General features: G+C 37.2%; 1 protein-coding gene across 2 annotated transcripts in view; it reads right to left on the reverse strand.

Annotated features, from left to right (window-relative positions):
• LOC109053856 (cytohesin-3) overlaps positions 1-17,944 on the reverse strand; it is a 35,460-nt gene that overhangs the window by 3,006 nt on the left and 14,510 nt on the right. Inside the window, exons 1-11 of one of the 2 annotated variants that reach the window (XM_042731067.1) lie at positions 17,637-17,866; positions 14,293-14,375; positions 13,979-14,043; positions 9,819-9,885; positions 9,477-9,595; positions 9,041-9,121; positions 8,478-8,590; positions 7,256-7,404; positions 6,780-6,891; positions 400-476; positions 29-100 (exon numbers count right to left, since the gene is read on the reverse strand). In XM_042731067.1, coding sequence (XP_042587001.1) covers positions 29-100; positions 400-476; positions 6,780-6,891; positions 7,256-7,404; positions 8,478-8,590; positions 9,041-9,121; positions 9,477-9,595; positions 9,819-9,885; positions 13,979-14,043; positions 14,293-14,375; positions 17,637-17,685 — 987 coding nt within the window. In that variant the 5' untranslated portion in view covers positions 17,686-17,866. Of the gene's footprint in view, positions 1-28; positions 101-399; positions 477-6,779; positions 6,892-7,255; positions 7,405-8,477; positions 8,591-9,040; positions 9,122-9,476; positions 9,596-9,818; positions 9,886-13,978; positions 14,044-14,292; positions 14,376-17,636; positions 17,867-17,944 lie in introns of those variants that run through there. The other variant, XM_042731075.1, reaches the window with a different exon arrangement.

Raw genomic sequence — 17,944 nt, forward strand, 5'->3', positions numbered from 1 at the left:
TAACCTTCGAGTTTGTTTGGGCACTCACAGGTTTCCGGGGCTCCTCCACCTCTCTGATACTGAGGTTCTCCAGAGGAATAATTCCACGTGGTTCCTTGTCCTGTAGGCAGGAGAGACCCATCAAAATGCATCTGGGATGAGAATAACCCCTCAACCAAGTGTGCCAAATCCTGTTCCTGGAGATCTACCTTCCTGCAAAGTTCAGCTCCAACCCTGATCAAACACAACTGAACCAACTAATTAAGATCTTCTGGAGCACTTGATGGTGTTTTGGATCAGGGTTGGAACTGAACTCTGCAGGTACGCAGATCTCCAGAACAGGACTGGCACCCCTGGTGTATGGTACACCACAGAAAAGATGTACTTAACAACACAACAATAACAAAAATGGCTCCTTACTGTTGTGTACTCAAAATAGTACAGGCAGTTGTCGGTCAGAATAAACCATCTCCTCTTCCAAGTTTTTACACGTCCACCTGCAAAGACAATTAAACAGAAATGACGAACCATCAAACAGAAACTAAAACAAGGCCAGTGACCCAATTTCTGAGCAGTAAATGACTAGCGCCAATGCAACAATAACATACAGCTCCTGTTTCTCATTTCAGGAATATCATCAACAAGATATTCTGGTGTAACACTTATTTATTTGCAAATGACCTTGACAGGTTTAGTTCTGCATAATCACAGTGTAAGTTTTTCAATGTTCTAAAATTTTCTCCTGTCTCATTTTAACAACTCTCTGTAAACCATGAATTGGTTGAATTCCTGAAGAGTTTGAGATTGTCCTAAATACCAGCCTCAGCCCTTGTGGTCCTTATTCAAGTGACATAATGCAAAATCAAAAATTAATCTCCAGTGCAAGCTCTGCAAAAGGAAACACTGAAGCCATGAAGAGGCACTCTGGATTACTCTTCCGATTCATGATAAAATAGGGTTCTATGATCTATTCTAGTGGACTTCATGGAAACTTGCAATAGAAGTCTACATCAAGTACACCATTTAATGGCGCTTTTCCACTGCGTGGTACGACTCGGCTCGGCACAGCTCAGTACAGCACAGCACGGCACGGCACGGTTTGCATTTCCATTGCAGTTTAGTATCGCTTTAGAGTGGGCAAGGATTATTCAACCGAACCTCAACCGAGGTGGTACTAAAAAAGTACCAGGAACTGTACCCAGTGGAAAACCCCCCAAAAGTGAACCGTACCAAGCCATACCGAGCCGTACCATGCAGTGGAAAAGCACCGTAAGACAGATGTGGCCTATGGCACTTCAGAACAACGCTCTGTTTGTTGGAGCAGTGGTGTAAGTTTGGGCAGGACTACATATGTTTCTTAGAACAATGAAAGATGGCAGACCAATATGGGAATTCTTTTGGAAGCCTTGTTCACACTTTCAGTCCAATTCCGATTATTTGTGAGTTCGGTTAGAATCTGATTTAAATGACTGACTGTCCACACTGTATATCGCAAATGTTCAGAGCAGCGGCAGAATAGGATTTGAATAGGATTCCAAACCACATATGAATGTAGCTGAAAAATCAGATTCAATGTGATTGTTTTTTGCTGTTCACACTTGCTAAATATGATCAATCGGATATGCACAAAACATGGATTTGGACTGACAGTCTAAACAAGTCAATTTTATTATTTTTGCAATTCTGTTTGGATTGCCTGTGGTGCCTTTAACATTATCTTCAAGAACTTCAAGACTCATTCCACATGGAGATTCTCCTGAATCTTTCAGAAAACAACACAGCTCAAATCTGTGAATTCTTGACTGCTCTGCCACAGAGCACAAGCCAAGCACAGAGGCCAGTGCACAACTCCAACTCGATTTCATCTCCGGACCACAGCAAGCGAAAGCAGAAATGTCTGGGAGCAATGCTACAACGGTGAGAGAAGTTATTTAAGACAGATGTCAAAAAGAGCTTGGATCACAGTACTACCCTTATTTGGATTATTCTTCAGAAACAGACGCGCAAGTCTTTTACAAAGAAGACAGATCTTATAAGAGTGTTCTAGATTGCATTTTTTTGACACAATGTCTCATGGCAAATGTAGAAATGCCACTATCATGCTGTGGAAAATGATACACAGATATAGACATGCAAAGCATCTCTCTCGCGCACCCCCGCACACTGCATGTTCTCATATAAATTAAAGCCTCTGACTCATCTGCAGTCATATCTTTCCCCTTCTGTATTCTAGAGCGAGCCGCACTCTTCTGTTCTGATTTTGCCTGCAATAACATGGTGTATCCAGTACAGCGCTGCCGCAGGCTTATCTACCCCCTCTCCTGACTCCAACATCTCCAACCCACATTTGCTGAATGCAACGAAAACGCATGGAATAGAGAGAGATTAGAGTCGTGCTATCTGCAGTTCCCTACTTGCAATTCTATACCCAAGTCGTACTTCCACTGTCTCTGATGTTCATCTCAATGATGCCGCCTCAATCACAAAAGATGGCAGCATGAGAGACATTCAAAGCACCAGTGCAGCTCATGGCAATGAAGGCCACTCACAGATGGGAAATGAGGGTCGTCTATAGGGTGAGAGATCACAAGTGATGTTTCATGGCTTGAGGGAGCAGAATGGTTGAGGGATGATGACACAATCCCAATGACTCTATTAACACATGCAGGCTTCTGTTAGTTCCTGACCTACAGGGCAAAGATCAGGGTACCTTCGTTTGGACAATACATACAGATTTACAATACGTTCCAAATGATCATTCACCAACCATCCAGAACTCCATCCATCTGGACCATCCAATGTAACATGGCATCTGACGGTGAATAAAACTATTGAAAAACTAGTCTTTGTGTATTTCTACAGCCACTGTAAGAGTCGTGGGACTCCAGAGACACCAGCAGCTTCAAATACCTGCTTGCTGCTCAACAGTGGCCTTTAGTAGGTTTTCTGTTTACCTGAGAAGATCTGGCAAACTATTTAACAAACCAGATTGGTACCAGTTATCTAAAAAGACACTTTCTTTGAAAATCTCAAATCTGAATTTTTATTTTACTGAAATCCTACTGATATGCCACTTAATTTGGATATACTTTACTTAATACACATTACCCTTTTGTGACAACATGCCCCAATAGCATGTTGTCACATTATATGGGCTAAACCGTCACATATGGAGCATGTCATCAAAGAGCCTATTGAAGGTTTTTCAAATGTTATGAAATAATTTAACATAAAAAAATATGCAACTAACATACAAAAAATAAAATATATAATATAACCTTAATACAACTAATTTTTACTACTCCTACACTCCTATTTATTATATAAAAAATTGTATGACAATTTATATGACAAATTGTTTGTGATGTTCCTAATCTGGAAGTCGCTTTTGATAAAAATGTCTGCTAAATGTATAAATGTAGCGTTGTTTTGGCCAGCAGAAATTGCAAATAATAAACTTTATAAATTCATAACATTTAACACATATATGTAACTTGCTCCGACCTGATATTTATGAAGAATCTCATCCAAACCTTATAGTTTTAAATACTTTGTGACAACTTCCCTGTGATAAAAGAGAAATTATTGCTGTTGATATTATTAACAGAAAATTGATATAGATACTGAACTCACGGTCACATTATTTGATTATTTCTTAACATTATTGAGTTATCTGTATAGAATATTTAAATAAATTTAACTTATAAATTTATCATTTATTGTTAATCAGTTTTTACAGATTTTGTCAATTGAGCAATAATGTTTTGGTGATTATTTTCCAAATGCTTTGGACCTAAGGTGGGAAAATGATTTTTGAAAGTAGTTCAGTAGTTTTTAAAATTAATTCAAACAAACAAATACATAATGATACATAAAAAAGTGTTCCTCAAGCAAATGCATTCATATTAACTGTTCTCAAGTAAATACAGGTTTGTTTTTATCTAATTTTGTCCTTACATTTCCTCAGTTGAGTACAAACATTTTCAGTGTACTGTACATTCCCACAAATCCAACTGGGATCTTTTTAGTGAGAAAAACCATAATTATTTGAATGGAAAAAGCTCCTCACCGCTAACTGCTGAGGGGGACACATAAAGATTATGTGGGTATAATGTGTACCTTCATTATTACAATGTATATAGGACTCCTGGGACCTTACATAGTAAACAAGGAATTTGTGTGTCCTGAGCCAAACAATACAGCTGAGGTGTGACGCTAAAACAGACCATGTGCACTAAACTGACCTCTGACCCCAGCAGGAGCCAGTCTGAGAAGAGAATCTTAACAATATACATATCCTTACAGACAGGAAGTAGAAAGGCCTTGAATGACAGCCAGGAAAGGATAAAATGAAGGTTACAGGAGATGAAAAGAGGCATGATGGGTTAGATCTGTCCTGGTTACGTACCTCCTGTAGAGACAGCCAGTCAGAGGACAGAAAATGAGGGCAGGGGTCAAAGGGCAAAGTGTGTAAGGAAAACAAGAAGGAATGTTCAACATCAATACATGACAAACAATGCACCACCACAACATACAAATACACATTTAGGACAGAAATGACACACACAATGTTAGGAGATGAGAGACGGGACATCAGAAACACACAAACAACTGTCATTTGACGCTTGACAAACAAATAAAAGAGACACATACAAATGAAACACAGCAAATACAAAACATGGATTCATTTGTGGATCCAGATTGGCTCCCTCTAAGAAAACTAATCATGTATAGTCAGGCTGACAGGTAACTTTGGGCAATGATGCCATCAATGGGCAACCAGGTGAGACACAGGGCCCACGACCGATCTAAGGCTACGTCTACACGACAACGGTGTAGTCAAAATCGGAAAAGTTTTTTGCTTGTGTTTTTAAAAAGTTTCACGTATACATGACAATCTTTTCAAAATGATTTGCGTTTTCACATATCCGCTAAAAAGGGCCAAAAACGCTGTATTACGTATTCCAGGCCAGTAGTTGGTGCTGTCACCTTGTTAGTAGACAGTACCTGTAGGGAAGTGACAATTATATGTTGTATATGATGCGTCTCTGCTGTTGGTTGTAATGCTGGTGAAGTAAATCCACACTTTGCTGAAGAAAACTCTTGAGCAGCAACAACTATGTTTGGTCGCGCTTGCTTTTAAAATCGACACGTACTTCACATCTACATACCTAACACATACTACGCATGCACATGGCATCACCGTTTTCAAAGATTCCCGTTTTGGGTGTTTAAGCGGAAACGAAAACTGTGGCATTTTCAAAAACTTGCACTTTGAAACCCGTTTTCAAAAATATGCGTTTTCAGTCCCCAAAATGCTGTTGTCATGTAAACGAACAGGCAAAACGCATAAAAAGTTTCCCGTTTTTGGCTGAAAACATTGTCATGTTAACGGCCCCTAAAGTATCCAGATAGACACTTGTTATCCATTCTCAATGAGAAAGTGCCCAAGAAACATTGCTTAAAAAAAATTGTCCGGCAAAATTGCTCAAAAAGTTGCCCTGTTCATCATCAGCCTCAGACATTGAACTATTAGCATGAAGTCTGGTCCACACTTCAAGCTCCAGCTTATTCAATAGCTGTACACTATAAGACACTAAAATAAATAAAACATCTAAATGACAAGTCAAGTCACCAATCATAGATTTGTTTTTACATGCCATTTAAATATGGGTTAATCTGAAGTGTTTTTTTAATAATGATACAGACATTAGCAGTCTCTGCGAGGTTCTGTACAGAAAATGCCACAGAAAAATAGCCGAAAATTCGTATACACTTACTGACTGTCAAAAAAGTACACTATTTCACTCAAAAACATAGCTAAACACAGTAGTTTATGGTAGCAATTTATTTTAAGGACCAATTCTCCCTATTCACTAGTTGCACATTACATAACATTAACATATTACTACTATATTGGCTAATTATTAGTACTTATAAAGTACATATTAAGGCCTTATACTACCTTACTAACTAATAATAAGCAGCAAATTAGGAGTTTGAGGCAAAAGTCAGTTAATATTTAGTTAATAGTGAGTCCCTAAACTAAAGTGTGACCCGGTTTACGTTCTACTAAGTGCAAAATCACACTCAAACTATATTTATCAAAGCTCAAAAACCTTTTCAGATCTTTTCAAGATTTGATGCCAGTAAACTGCCAAAAAAGACAAAATACAGTAACTATTTTTCCCCTCAGACACACTCGTTGTGCCACTCATAAACATTGCTCTGTACCCAGGTGGACTGAAAAAAAAGAATCAGAGATAACCAAATCCATTTTGCATCAGATTACAAAGTAAAATGGGTTGTGAACAGTGTTTCGGTAGTTTACATGCTGCTTGCTTAAAGTTGCAGTTGGGTCTTAATTATGTGTCCCTTGCTCCACTGCAAGATCCAATAGGAGCCCTTGCTCTAGCACTTCATAATTTAGAAATTAAACTATCACATCCCTGCCTTTCAGAGCTGACAATTAAAAAGCAAACTCAATAGTAACAGCAAAAAATACACTGCATTCTGCTTTCACCTTTTTCTTGTCTCCTTACAATGCATTTCTCTACTAAACTGCACACTGTTCATTAGTGGCTCTAACTCTATTTGTCAAGCGCTCTGTCCCTATGAAACGGCGTACTTCTGCTGAAGGAATCCCTCGCAGTGATGTGAAAAACCCATTAGGATGTTAATGAGCAGCACTGTGTTCACAGCTTTCCCTGACACCACCTACAGGCTCCAACAGACCGCGTGTAAAACAACATCTCGGTAGAAAATATCAGGCCAAGGGACTGTAAGAGTCTGGTTCTGACCTAACTTGAGCAGCCAGCCCTCTCGGTCCGGGTTGAAGAACGTGTGTGTGAGGTCGTTGCCATCATCTTCAGGGATTTTGAAGGGCTCGCTCTTGATGCTCTCGTACAGGTTCTGCAAGAGAGAAGGGACATTAGTGCTCTTAACGTACACAGAAGAGCACATTTACACGGCTGCATGTGTGAAATATTTAAAACAGCTGCTTTATTACAAATGATCGGATCAGAGGTTTCAAGTCAGTCATATGGAAAGTGGCCCAAATGAGACAGGAAGAAGAAAGAGGAGAGTAAATAAAGTTCTCACAGTTAGTATTAGTAGAGCTTTTTAGCTAAGATGGATGGGACTGGATTGAGCTGGTTAACAATGTTTCAAAACACAGTTTTGGCCACCAAACTGGGCTTTTCCAGTAGAAAGAGGAAATTCATCATGGCCTATAATTTCAGCACTGGCAAACAGAGATCCAGTGTGGGGCTGTTACCCGGAGCAGCTCCTCTGGCAGGTCTCCTCCGTCATTAATGCCTCTGTTCATGGAGATGAAACGCTCTACGGCGGGTTTGTCCCGGACGTTGGGATTGTGAAGACTGGTGTTTAACATAATAATGGCAAAGGACAGGACGTAACATGTGTCTGCGAAGACAAAACAGATACATAACTCAATAACTACACATACCACATAAGTCACTGCACAGGTTTGGAATCATTAAGACTGTAATATTATTACAAACTGTTTTCTTTTTTAATATATTTTAAAATGTAATTTATTCCTGTGAATTTTCAGCATCATTACCCCAGTCTACAGTGTCACATGATCCTTCAGAAATCATTCTAATATTCTAATGGTTATTATTATTATTATCATTGCTGAATGCAGTTTTTGCTGCTTAATGTTTTTGTGGAAACAATTATATATATTTTTTCTGCAGTCTTTGATTAAAAGTTCAATGAAGAGCATTTATTTAAACCAGAAATCTTTTTGTAGCATAATTTTTAATCAGTTTAATGCATCCTTGCTGAATAAATATATTTTTCTTTTTTAAATCTTACTCACCCCAAACTTTTGAATGCTAGTGTATCACAGTTTCCACAGAAATATTAAGCAGCAAAAAAGATAAGGAATGTTAATAACTCAAGCAACTAATTATATATTTTTTTAGAATGATTTCTGAAGGATCACGTGACACTGAAGACTAGAGTAATGATGCTAAAAATTCATCTTTGCCATTTAAAAAAAAAAAATGAAATATATTAAAATAGAAAACTGTTATTTTAAATTTAAAGACTTGTCATAGAGAAAATTAGCATAAATAATCCTTTAAATCTTATTTCACCCTAACATTCTGAACATTTGTGCTATTAAAGTCAGCCAATGATTTATAAGATAAACAAAGAAAAACATGCTGAAATGTAATATTTAATAATATGGCGTTGTGCACCAAAATGATGGTGCCATTAAACCAGATGTGCTTATTACTATTCAGGTAATTAGCAAGATTTAGGGAGATTTTTCTTTGAAATGTTTCTCCAGCAAACAATAACTGATCTGAAAGAGAAACCTTGAAGATAATTCCCACCATCCCTTGCAGCAATGCGCAAAACAAGCTTTCATTTCGACTGAGCGTGTTTTGTTTTCTGACCAACTTCTCTCTATGAGAGCAAGGCTTGTATCAGTATGGATGCTGGCCGGTTTGCACATGTCTGACCTGTGGACTGAAAGACGCCGGGGTTGCACTGGCAGTACCGGGACGCAAACGCTTCCATCATTCTGTCGATCTTCTGGGCCTCACCAGGAAGTCTGAAGCTCCAGAGAAACTGCCTGTGTGGGGACAGCAAATCCATCATGACATTCTTCATGTGTGAATCTCAATAAGTCCTGGTCACATTCACCCTCAATCAAATTTTTATTTTATTATTATAATTTTATTTTATTTTATTTTATTTCAGTGCCATAAATATTACCTTTATGTATAAATATTTTACAATTTAATTCATTTACAGTTTCTTTTATATTACAGTAATGAGTATTTTGGCATTACATAAGAGATTAATTTGAATTGTCATGAAAATGTCACAATACAAAAAATAATAATAATAATAATAATAGTCTGATCTTCTGAATTAATGGGGTGAAATATTAATCAGACATGTAGAAACCAATAAATTATATTATTGCAATAATTCTACGCAAAAAGACTTCTATATTTGATTCTGTCTAGAAATGAGGCGTGCATGCAGTTTTTGGGGAAGAATGAGAAGCTTCTCCCACCTCAGAGCCTGAACGAGGTTGAGGTCGGCAAATTCATGGAGCTCTACGAAAGCCTGGAGCACTTTGATGTTGAAATCATCCCTGCGAGAACACAACAACCACACACAGAAGAAACGGTTACTTTCTGCAAAGAAAGATCGATTGCTTGTCTTTAAAAAAGTCGAGTTTTAAGATCTTTCAAGATGTTCGGCAGCATTTGAAGGCTGTTTGTGTCTATATGCTTCATGAAATCCTGCTGTTTTGACAAGGCACATCCCAAGAGGTGGTCCATTTCCTTCAGAGGCCCACATGTTGCGTTTCACTGCTGCTGCTTTGCTCACTAAACCCAGACAATCAATTTCCGCAGGATTTTTGTGATGAAGCTGGCACATATCTGAATCAGGACATACACTGAATAAACAAAGGCAAAAACTACAGGAATGAAGTAAAGGGTTACCGTTCCCCCAAGTAATCCCCGATAACAGTTTTGTTCAAGCCTTCGCCTTTATAGAGGAACTGAGCGATGTCTTCAGGGGTCTGTTGCAGGAGGTCGTTCTCCAGCAGAAACTGGATCCCCTACAAGGAATTTTATTTAGAAAAGCATTTTAGGATCAACCCTATAAATGTCAGGGAAATTATGTGGAAAATATCCAAATGTGTTACAGTATGTCAGGGAAACTGTCACAATGTTGATCACTCAGTACAAATGCTATAAAGAAAAGGTTAAAGGCTTTAAAAAATATTAAAATACATTGAAACTAATGAGAATCACAGAATAGATAATTAAAATGAAACTTACTTTTTTGGGGTCCATGTTGAATTTCTTTCTTCCCATTGCAATCTGTTTGTTTCTCTGTGTTGTTTTGCTGCAAATGGAAGTAAATATGTCTTAACAAATATCACCTAATAAGAATGAAGGCAGACAAAGAATCTCTTGTATGATTTGCCTGCAGATACAAAGTACAAAATAAAACACTAACAGCACTCTAAGGCAGCTAAACACTTTTAAAACTGTCAAGCAGTCCTGCTTATGGTCACAAGATGTTCATTTATGAGCCTTATCTTGATATATAATTCTCTTATTTTTAATTTCCCAGTGAGGTCCACTTATAATTATGATGTTAATCTTAAATATTTTGTCATGTTTCTCATGTTTCTCACATAATGGCCATCAATGAAAAAAATCATCATATCCCTCACACTTACATCTTTGTTTATTAAATACTTAGGTACACTCTAAACAATGCTGGGTTGTTTTTTCAACCCAACTGCTGGGTTGAGACCTCTAGGTAAGGACGTTGGGTTGTTTTAACCCAATTTTGGGTTGAAAATTGGTCATGATCTATAACCCAGCGGCGTGAAAAAGAGCACGCATGTCACGTTAACATTGGACAACACCAGTGCAAGAAGCTGCCATTTTATCAGCGTCTTCAGATGGATCGAGTGCGAGTGAATGACGGTTTATGGTAAGTAAAGATTAAAACTGTAAAGTCATCATTCATTGTTTGAGTCCGGTAGTATTTTGAGTTTGAGTTCCGAAAAGAGCTTATTCTGCATTCCTCAATAAGAGCCTCTTTGCAAAGCTCTGCCACACTGTGACATATTCATTAAACAATCTGCACTAAAATCAGCTGCTCACAATTAGGCTGAAATTATTTGTGATACTGCTAGAAACAAACCTCAGCTGTTAGCTGGGCCGCATTAATGCACGGGCTTACCTGGGCTTAAGCCCAGGGCCCCGGGCTGGGGGAGGGCCCCGATGATGCCGGAAAATATTGTAATCGGATTTTATAATTCGTTGGCTGTCCCTTTAAAATTACGCTTTATCGCTTTGCTTTGAATGCACGTGCGGGCGTTGCAAGTCCTGCTCGAGAAGTGCCAGTCAAACCCTCTCACTCAAAGAACCCTGCAATCATCAGTAACACTGTTAAATAATGCCCACTGTTACTGTAACAGTGGGCATTATTTAATTTTCTGAAATCCAATAAAATTCATCATTGTCTGAAAGCATTCAGTTATTGGCCTGTATCGAACTCTCGTGACATACTTACGTTGAATTCTTTATAAGATAATTGCCGCCTATTCTAATGATGACAATAACTAATAGCTAATCTAATGTGACAGCAATGTCTCGTAAAAATGAAAGTGGTTCGCAAAAAAGAAAAATAGCACAAGATAAAGTAGAACGTCAGAACAGTTTGTTAAAAAAAATTCCGAAACTAACATCATATTTTAACGCATGCCCAGGGAAAGATGAAGATGCAGATAATAGTGAAGGGGAAAGGGAATCACTGCCACTTACAGGTGATATAGCAGGCTGGCAGCAGTAGCTAGATATGATAGTCTATCAAAATAATTAACTCCTTTTAAACTTAACAACTTAGTTGAGCTCCCAGTAGTTAGTTAGACACCACACTAGAGCTGTGGAATATAATAATTTTTATGTATTGTAATGTTGATGCGAACGATTCTGCATGCATGTAATTAAATAGGCCTTATCATACTAACATAATGATTTAAATAAAGCACTCTTGTTACTATTAAAGTTGCGTATGCCTTCAGAAGCAAACACTTAATTGCGCTTGATGTTCGTATCACTTCTTTAAAGCAAGATATTTGGGCACATTTCGTTTTTTACTAAAAAAAAAAATGCATGAATGAGAAAATCGTGTAGGGCGTGCTTGATGTTAAAACTACTTTTCAATCGCAATAATAAGTCATGAAAAAGATCTCTGTACTCGTGTTGACTGACAAATAAATACAACAGAACAAACATATAAATGAAAAAATAAATGGTGCTTTTCAAGTTTTTCATGTAGGTTTAAACAAGAGATTTTCAGGTACAGACGTTGTAATCTAATGTATAACTATAGAATAGATTAAATTTTTATCAAAAATGTATCAGTCAAGAGCAGTTACAGATGCATAAAAATGTTTTTAATGTTGAAAATATAAAACGTTAAATACTGTGGAATTATTAACAAAATGAAGACACTTTAAACCTGAAATTAAACCCCGCCAGTAGGTGGCAGCGAATCACTGTTAATGAGCAAATCATTGAGATTCAACCATTCATTCAAGCGGCTGATTCACTCAGAAAGTGTTGCTCAGAAACGCAAAACAATTCTGTGGACTTTGGAACCATTTTCGTTGGCGAAATACAGAGAAACAGACGATTTGGTGTCTAAAATGTAAGTCACTTGATATTAAGTTCTTGTTTATTAAACTGTACGCTGAATAAAATCATCACATTTGTAATAATGCTAATATTTGGAGAAAAACGGGACTCTTTGTGTAATATTGGTTAACATAGATATTAAATTATTAATTATATGTAATATATACAGGGGCATATTTGAATTCTGAGGCATTAAGACTAAATCACGTGCACAAGTCTAACCTACTAGACTACGTCACGTAGTGCATGCGTGCACAGAATAGGTGTGTTTTTGTTTTGTTTTTTGTAAAGTGAGATGCATACTAGATAATATCAGATCGTTAAATCAACAATTACGATATCATAGACTACATATAACGCACACCCTACAGCACTGGCCCGATCGGGCAAGTGACCGTTCCGTCTACTGTCCCGAGCGTCATTCACACTAGCCTCGGGCAATCGGGCAGTCCTTATTGTCGAGCCCTGGAAGGGCCCCTCAAGAGGTAAAGCCCAGGGGCCCCTTATAGTCTTAATGCGGCCCTGGCTGTTAGTATCGAAGGTTGCATCCTTCACAAAGATCTGCAGAGCTGCAGGTGCTACACAACATCATTTTTATTACATACCGTTACCATTTTAACTCTTATCATTAGTTCTTCTTGGGCTGAATTTACAAAACACTTCTTACATTTACATTAAGCACATGCTTTTATCTAAAGCGACTTACAGTGCATTCAGGCTATAATTCTTTTTTTTTTTTTATCAGTATGTATGTGTGTTCCCTGGGAATTGTTAAGACATTTCTTAAGATAAATTCTTGATAAATTCTCAGATATTTCCTTAAGAACCTTGTTTTTTTTCTGACAGTAGAATGTTTCTTATGGAAGCCCATTTCCGCCACTGAATAAAAACAAAAAAAAGAGTTTTTTCTCTCAATCGAGTTCATATCACTCAAAACTTACACTATAAAACTCGAAATTTACATTATAAATCACAAATTTCTGACAATACCATAGAATTATGACTTTATAACTCGCAATTCCGAGATTATGAGTTTATATCCAATTTTTGAGAAATAAAAAGTTGCAATTACCTTGTTTTATTTTTTATTTAATGGCGGAAATGGGCTTCCATAGTTTCTTGCCGAAGTCTCGCAAGAGCAACTCAAAGGCTATGTCTTTCTTTAGAGTGAATATGTTTTGTCTTAGGAACAATATTTAGAAAAAAAGAACATTATTAAGAAGCATTTTTGGGAATAAGAAATATTATTAATGTTTTAAAGCAAAAGAAAATAGCAGTTAAGATGAACTGTATTTTTAAGAATATTTCATAAATCCAGCCAATGGTGTTAAAAAATATACACTTACCTAGCAGCATCTATCCTAAGTTTCTAAACACTCAATAACGCCATAAACATGGGTGTGTGTTTAATTGTACTCATCACCTTTCATAATTTTTTTTATCTCATAAAATCAAAAATGGATTCCTTACAACATGAAACTAAAATCTAAACTCTAAACACTTTAGGTTATTAAATGCTGGATATTCAACATCCATTTCCTCACACTGAGTCAATCCATATTCCTGTAAGCACAATAAAAGACATAAGCACATGTCCTCTCCTCCGGTGTGTGAGCAGTGATGATCAACCAGACGACACATCGTCAATAGAGCGCTGAATGAATGTTTAGAAGAGGACAGATCAGTGCGGACACTCAGACAAAAGAGAGGCAGGTGCAAATCTAAATGAGCTTCAGTTGGCCTGTAATGAAAAGGAAACATTTCAACCTCTCATAACTCACCTCTCGCCCACACACGTGAGCTGCTCGATTTCTGTCATCACTTCAGCGATCTCAAACTTCAGCCGCTGTAAAACAGAGGCTCACATCAAACACAAAACTCTATACGAAACTCCTATAACCCAAATAGTGCACCATTCTGCTAACACCATCAAGATAATGGGTTTGATTCCCACCAAAAAATGTGGAACTTGAATACAGCGTAAGTTTAAAAAATTATAATTAAAAATTACAAATTGTATAATTTTTTTTACTAAATCAATTATATTTTATTAATTCTCTTAACAATTTTTCTTTCTTTTCAGCTTTATTCTCACCTCAATATCATCAAGCAGTTCTTTTTTCCTGCGCCGTATGTTGGAGAGCTCATCTCTCTCCTCTAAGGACAGATCTTCGGGGACTGTAACAAAACACAAGGGTAGGACAGCTGTAAACGTGTGTTTATATGAGCACCGGTCGTCTCAACATTGTCATAACAAAATATTCAAATCAGCAATAACGTGGGTCAGATGTTTCCCTCAGCATTCAAACTCCAGTCAAATGATCTCCAGACTCTCTTTGAATAATTGAAAGATGTCTTAGCTATAAAACGAGAGATCCTTCATAAATATTCTTCTCAGACTTCTGATGATTATTGCATTACTGACACAATATTTTCCTATTAATACTGCTTTAATAGCGCTTTGACACAATCTGTATTGTTAAAAGTGCTATATGAATAAAGGTGACTTGACTTGAAAGGAGATGTGGAAGTAGTAGGTCATCGGGAACTTGTGTAGTACTAGCCAAACAAATTGGTGGTCACAATTTGAGCAACATCTTATCATTTAAGTGTTCAAAAGACATCAGGGAGTCCATGAACGGTCTATGTGTGTGCCGTCAAGACTGAGAGTAAGAAATAACAAGAGCCATGAACCTTAAACTTGAATACTGGCATCTGGTAAAATAAGCATCATGTTTTCATTGTGCATGTCAGTGATGACTTCCGGATTTTTCTGTAATTAGCATCAGGCAGACCGTGTTTCCCTTTCAAATGCTTTCACAGGGAATTGGATACTATAAATAAACCACAATAAACAAGTAAACAGGTCTTTCAGACGGAGCTGTGTTCATTGTTATTCCAGTCAACAACATTTCTGATGAATATACACTGTAAGTTTAAAAAATGGGGCACAGATTCAGTTAAGAAAGTTTTCTGATTCTGTTTCTTTTTGTGATAAAGACAAGATGATAATTTTAATTAAACATACTGTAGATGGAAATTAAACATTAACAGAACTAATTAGCTCACTCAAATGCAGTGTTTTATATGTTTCATGTTCCCTATTTTATGCATTAATGTCAACTATAATTATATGCCATTCAGGGCTGTGTACAATGGGCTACAAATAAATGAATATGAAACAATGATATGGACAAAAAGCAAACACCAGCAGTGTTTGAGTTCACCATCAGGCTCCTCGGATTCTGCGTGAAGATGGTTGAGATTCATTCAGCAGCCAGAGGAAGTAGGTCACTTCAGTATTTCTGCTGGAGCAGACTGTAACGCTCCTCCGCTCGCTGCCAGCTTCCTGTATCCATTGCTTGGGAAGAGAAATCCCATCTGCATCACTCCACTAAGCTGCTTTGAATTTCATCTCCCATTTTCACTTCACATTCAGTTGTCAATTGCTAAAACCCTTTCTAGGCCAAAAAAAAAAACATGAAATAAACTGAACATTAGTTCAAAGCTTTCTGGTGGCCTGGGACGTCTGTAGAGGGGTGACTGCGTCTACGGCGAACTCGGAAAACAAGGGTTCATAGAAACAATGAATGTTTTCCATAAAGACAAAAATGATGACACTAACCAAGTCCTGGCTGCACACAATGGTTTCTGGGTTCTCTTTGACAGCGTGCATAAAGCAGCATTTATTGAGTGATCCCCCACAGGCAAACCTACGTCTACAGCACAGAAATCCTACATCATCTGAGAGAATTCCCATGCTGGAATAAAAGAGGCAAATGTCTTCGATTGTTGGCCTATTGCACTCAGTGACAAACCCCCACTGTGTGTTAGTGAGCGCACACACACACAGGAAGCACAGGGTAATTTGATATCACCGTGGCTCTAATGCATTAAACATCACATTTAACCCAACAAGGGGAAAAGGAAACTTGTGTGCCAAAAAATGTGTTTTCTTCATTGTGACATTGGCGTGTCAATGGTGTGAATTTAAATACCTTCATATACGTCAGTTCAAGCCCAATACAGGCAGTGCATCATTAAAAATGGCATTTATTAGTGCAGTTTAATAAGGCCAGCATCACTGTAACCATTGCTCATACTAAAGAGTGGTCATTTTAACTCCTAACCCTAAGTGTTCAAATTTTGCTTGAAATTCTACCTGCACAGTTTGTGCTACAGACGTGAATGGAACCTCAAATAATCATCTATATGATTGACTTATGGTTTAGCTTGGCATACAACCACCTTGCACCACCCATTTCACCAGATTTGTATTGAGAAACGTTTACAAACCTGTCGCCAAAAAAGGAAAAACTGTAACAATTCCCTGTGGTTTTATAAATAAAAACTTGACTGTATAAAGTTTAAAAATGAAGAAATTAAGAGTCAAGGCAACTGCTTGGCTATATTATTGCCTAGTGATGTTGATATTATATCAGTTGGATTTATAGTACAACCTACCTGACCTGCATACAGTACACTCACATCTAGTTATATATGCAGCCAATCTCAATTTGTGATTGTTTATATAGTTGAAAAAAGTAAACTGTATTATTGCATAGCAATATATATAAATATGTCCATCTTTATCAGCGTACATTCAGTACTCACGTATGGCAATAGATACTATATAACAAAACTCAACTGTTTGACTGCTTGTATCGTAGCAAAATGTGAACTACATTATTGCCCAGCTCTAATCTGCTAAATGCGACTATAAGACATTTAGATATTAATATATTATAATATTAACATCATGATCTTCTGTAAAGCTGCTTTGAAACTATGTGTTTTGTGGAAAGTGCTATACAAAAAATAAATAAATAAACGACTTGACATGGTATTGTGTATTAGTGGAACTATAAAATGAACTGTATATTTATTACATACTTGATTTTTTATATTATTTTACAGTAAAATAGTGTTATTTTAATAGTTATGTTTTTATTGTTTTATATTATATTTAATGTTAAGTATAATAATAACATCTAGTGGCCACCCAGAACATACTAGCAACCATACAGAGACACCCTGGCAACTATGGAAGCCTGTTTCCGCCAAAAAAATAAAAATAAAAATAATAATCTCGAAATTCAATTTTTTCTCAGAATTGGGTGATGTAAGTGAGATATAAAATCACAATTGTGAGAGTGTATGGATACAGGACATGCAGTTCACATGCGAATAAACCTCATTCGCAATTAATTTCCCTGCCTCTCATGAACAACACCACCAATGAAATATCAAAAGGTGAACCAATTCACCAGCTCAAGAATTCCCATCGCATCCAGACTCAGACATTAGCCGTCTTGTGACTTAAAGCTGGCAAAATGCTGTGCTCTCCTCAAATCCAAGCACAAAAACACTTTCTACATTCTGTATCATTGTGAATGCACAGCACAACATCTTAAATCTCACAGTGTATGCAGTACGTACCATCACTCTCTTCCAATATCATTTGTTCTTTATGCATCATAGTAGTCATTTCTCAACATTGGAAACTGTCAGAAGAATGATTTCTCCAGGGAAACTAAAGTACTCAGATAAAGGCGCGATGTGTCGGCTAGACTGCGTTTATTCCACTGCTCTCAAAACACACTACGCACATAGTTTGCATACTTTTACAGACCAACTGTGCAGGTAAAACCAGTTCAGCCACCTCTGCTCTGAAACGACATCAGTGTCTTGTGCATTCAACCATCATGAGTGTTCAGCTTGATGACAAAACTCACCATATATTCACC

This window comes from Cyprinus carpio, chromosome A3 (genome assembly GCF_018340385.1).
Source record: "Cyprinus carpio isolate SPL01 chromosome A3, ASM1834038v1, whole genome shotgun sequence".
NCBI lineage: Eukaryota > Metazoa > Chordata > Actinopteri > Cypriniformes > Cyprinidae > Cyprinus > Cyprinus carpio.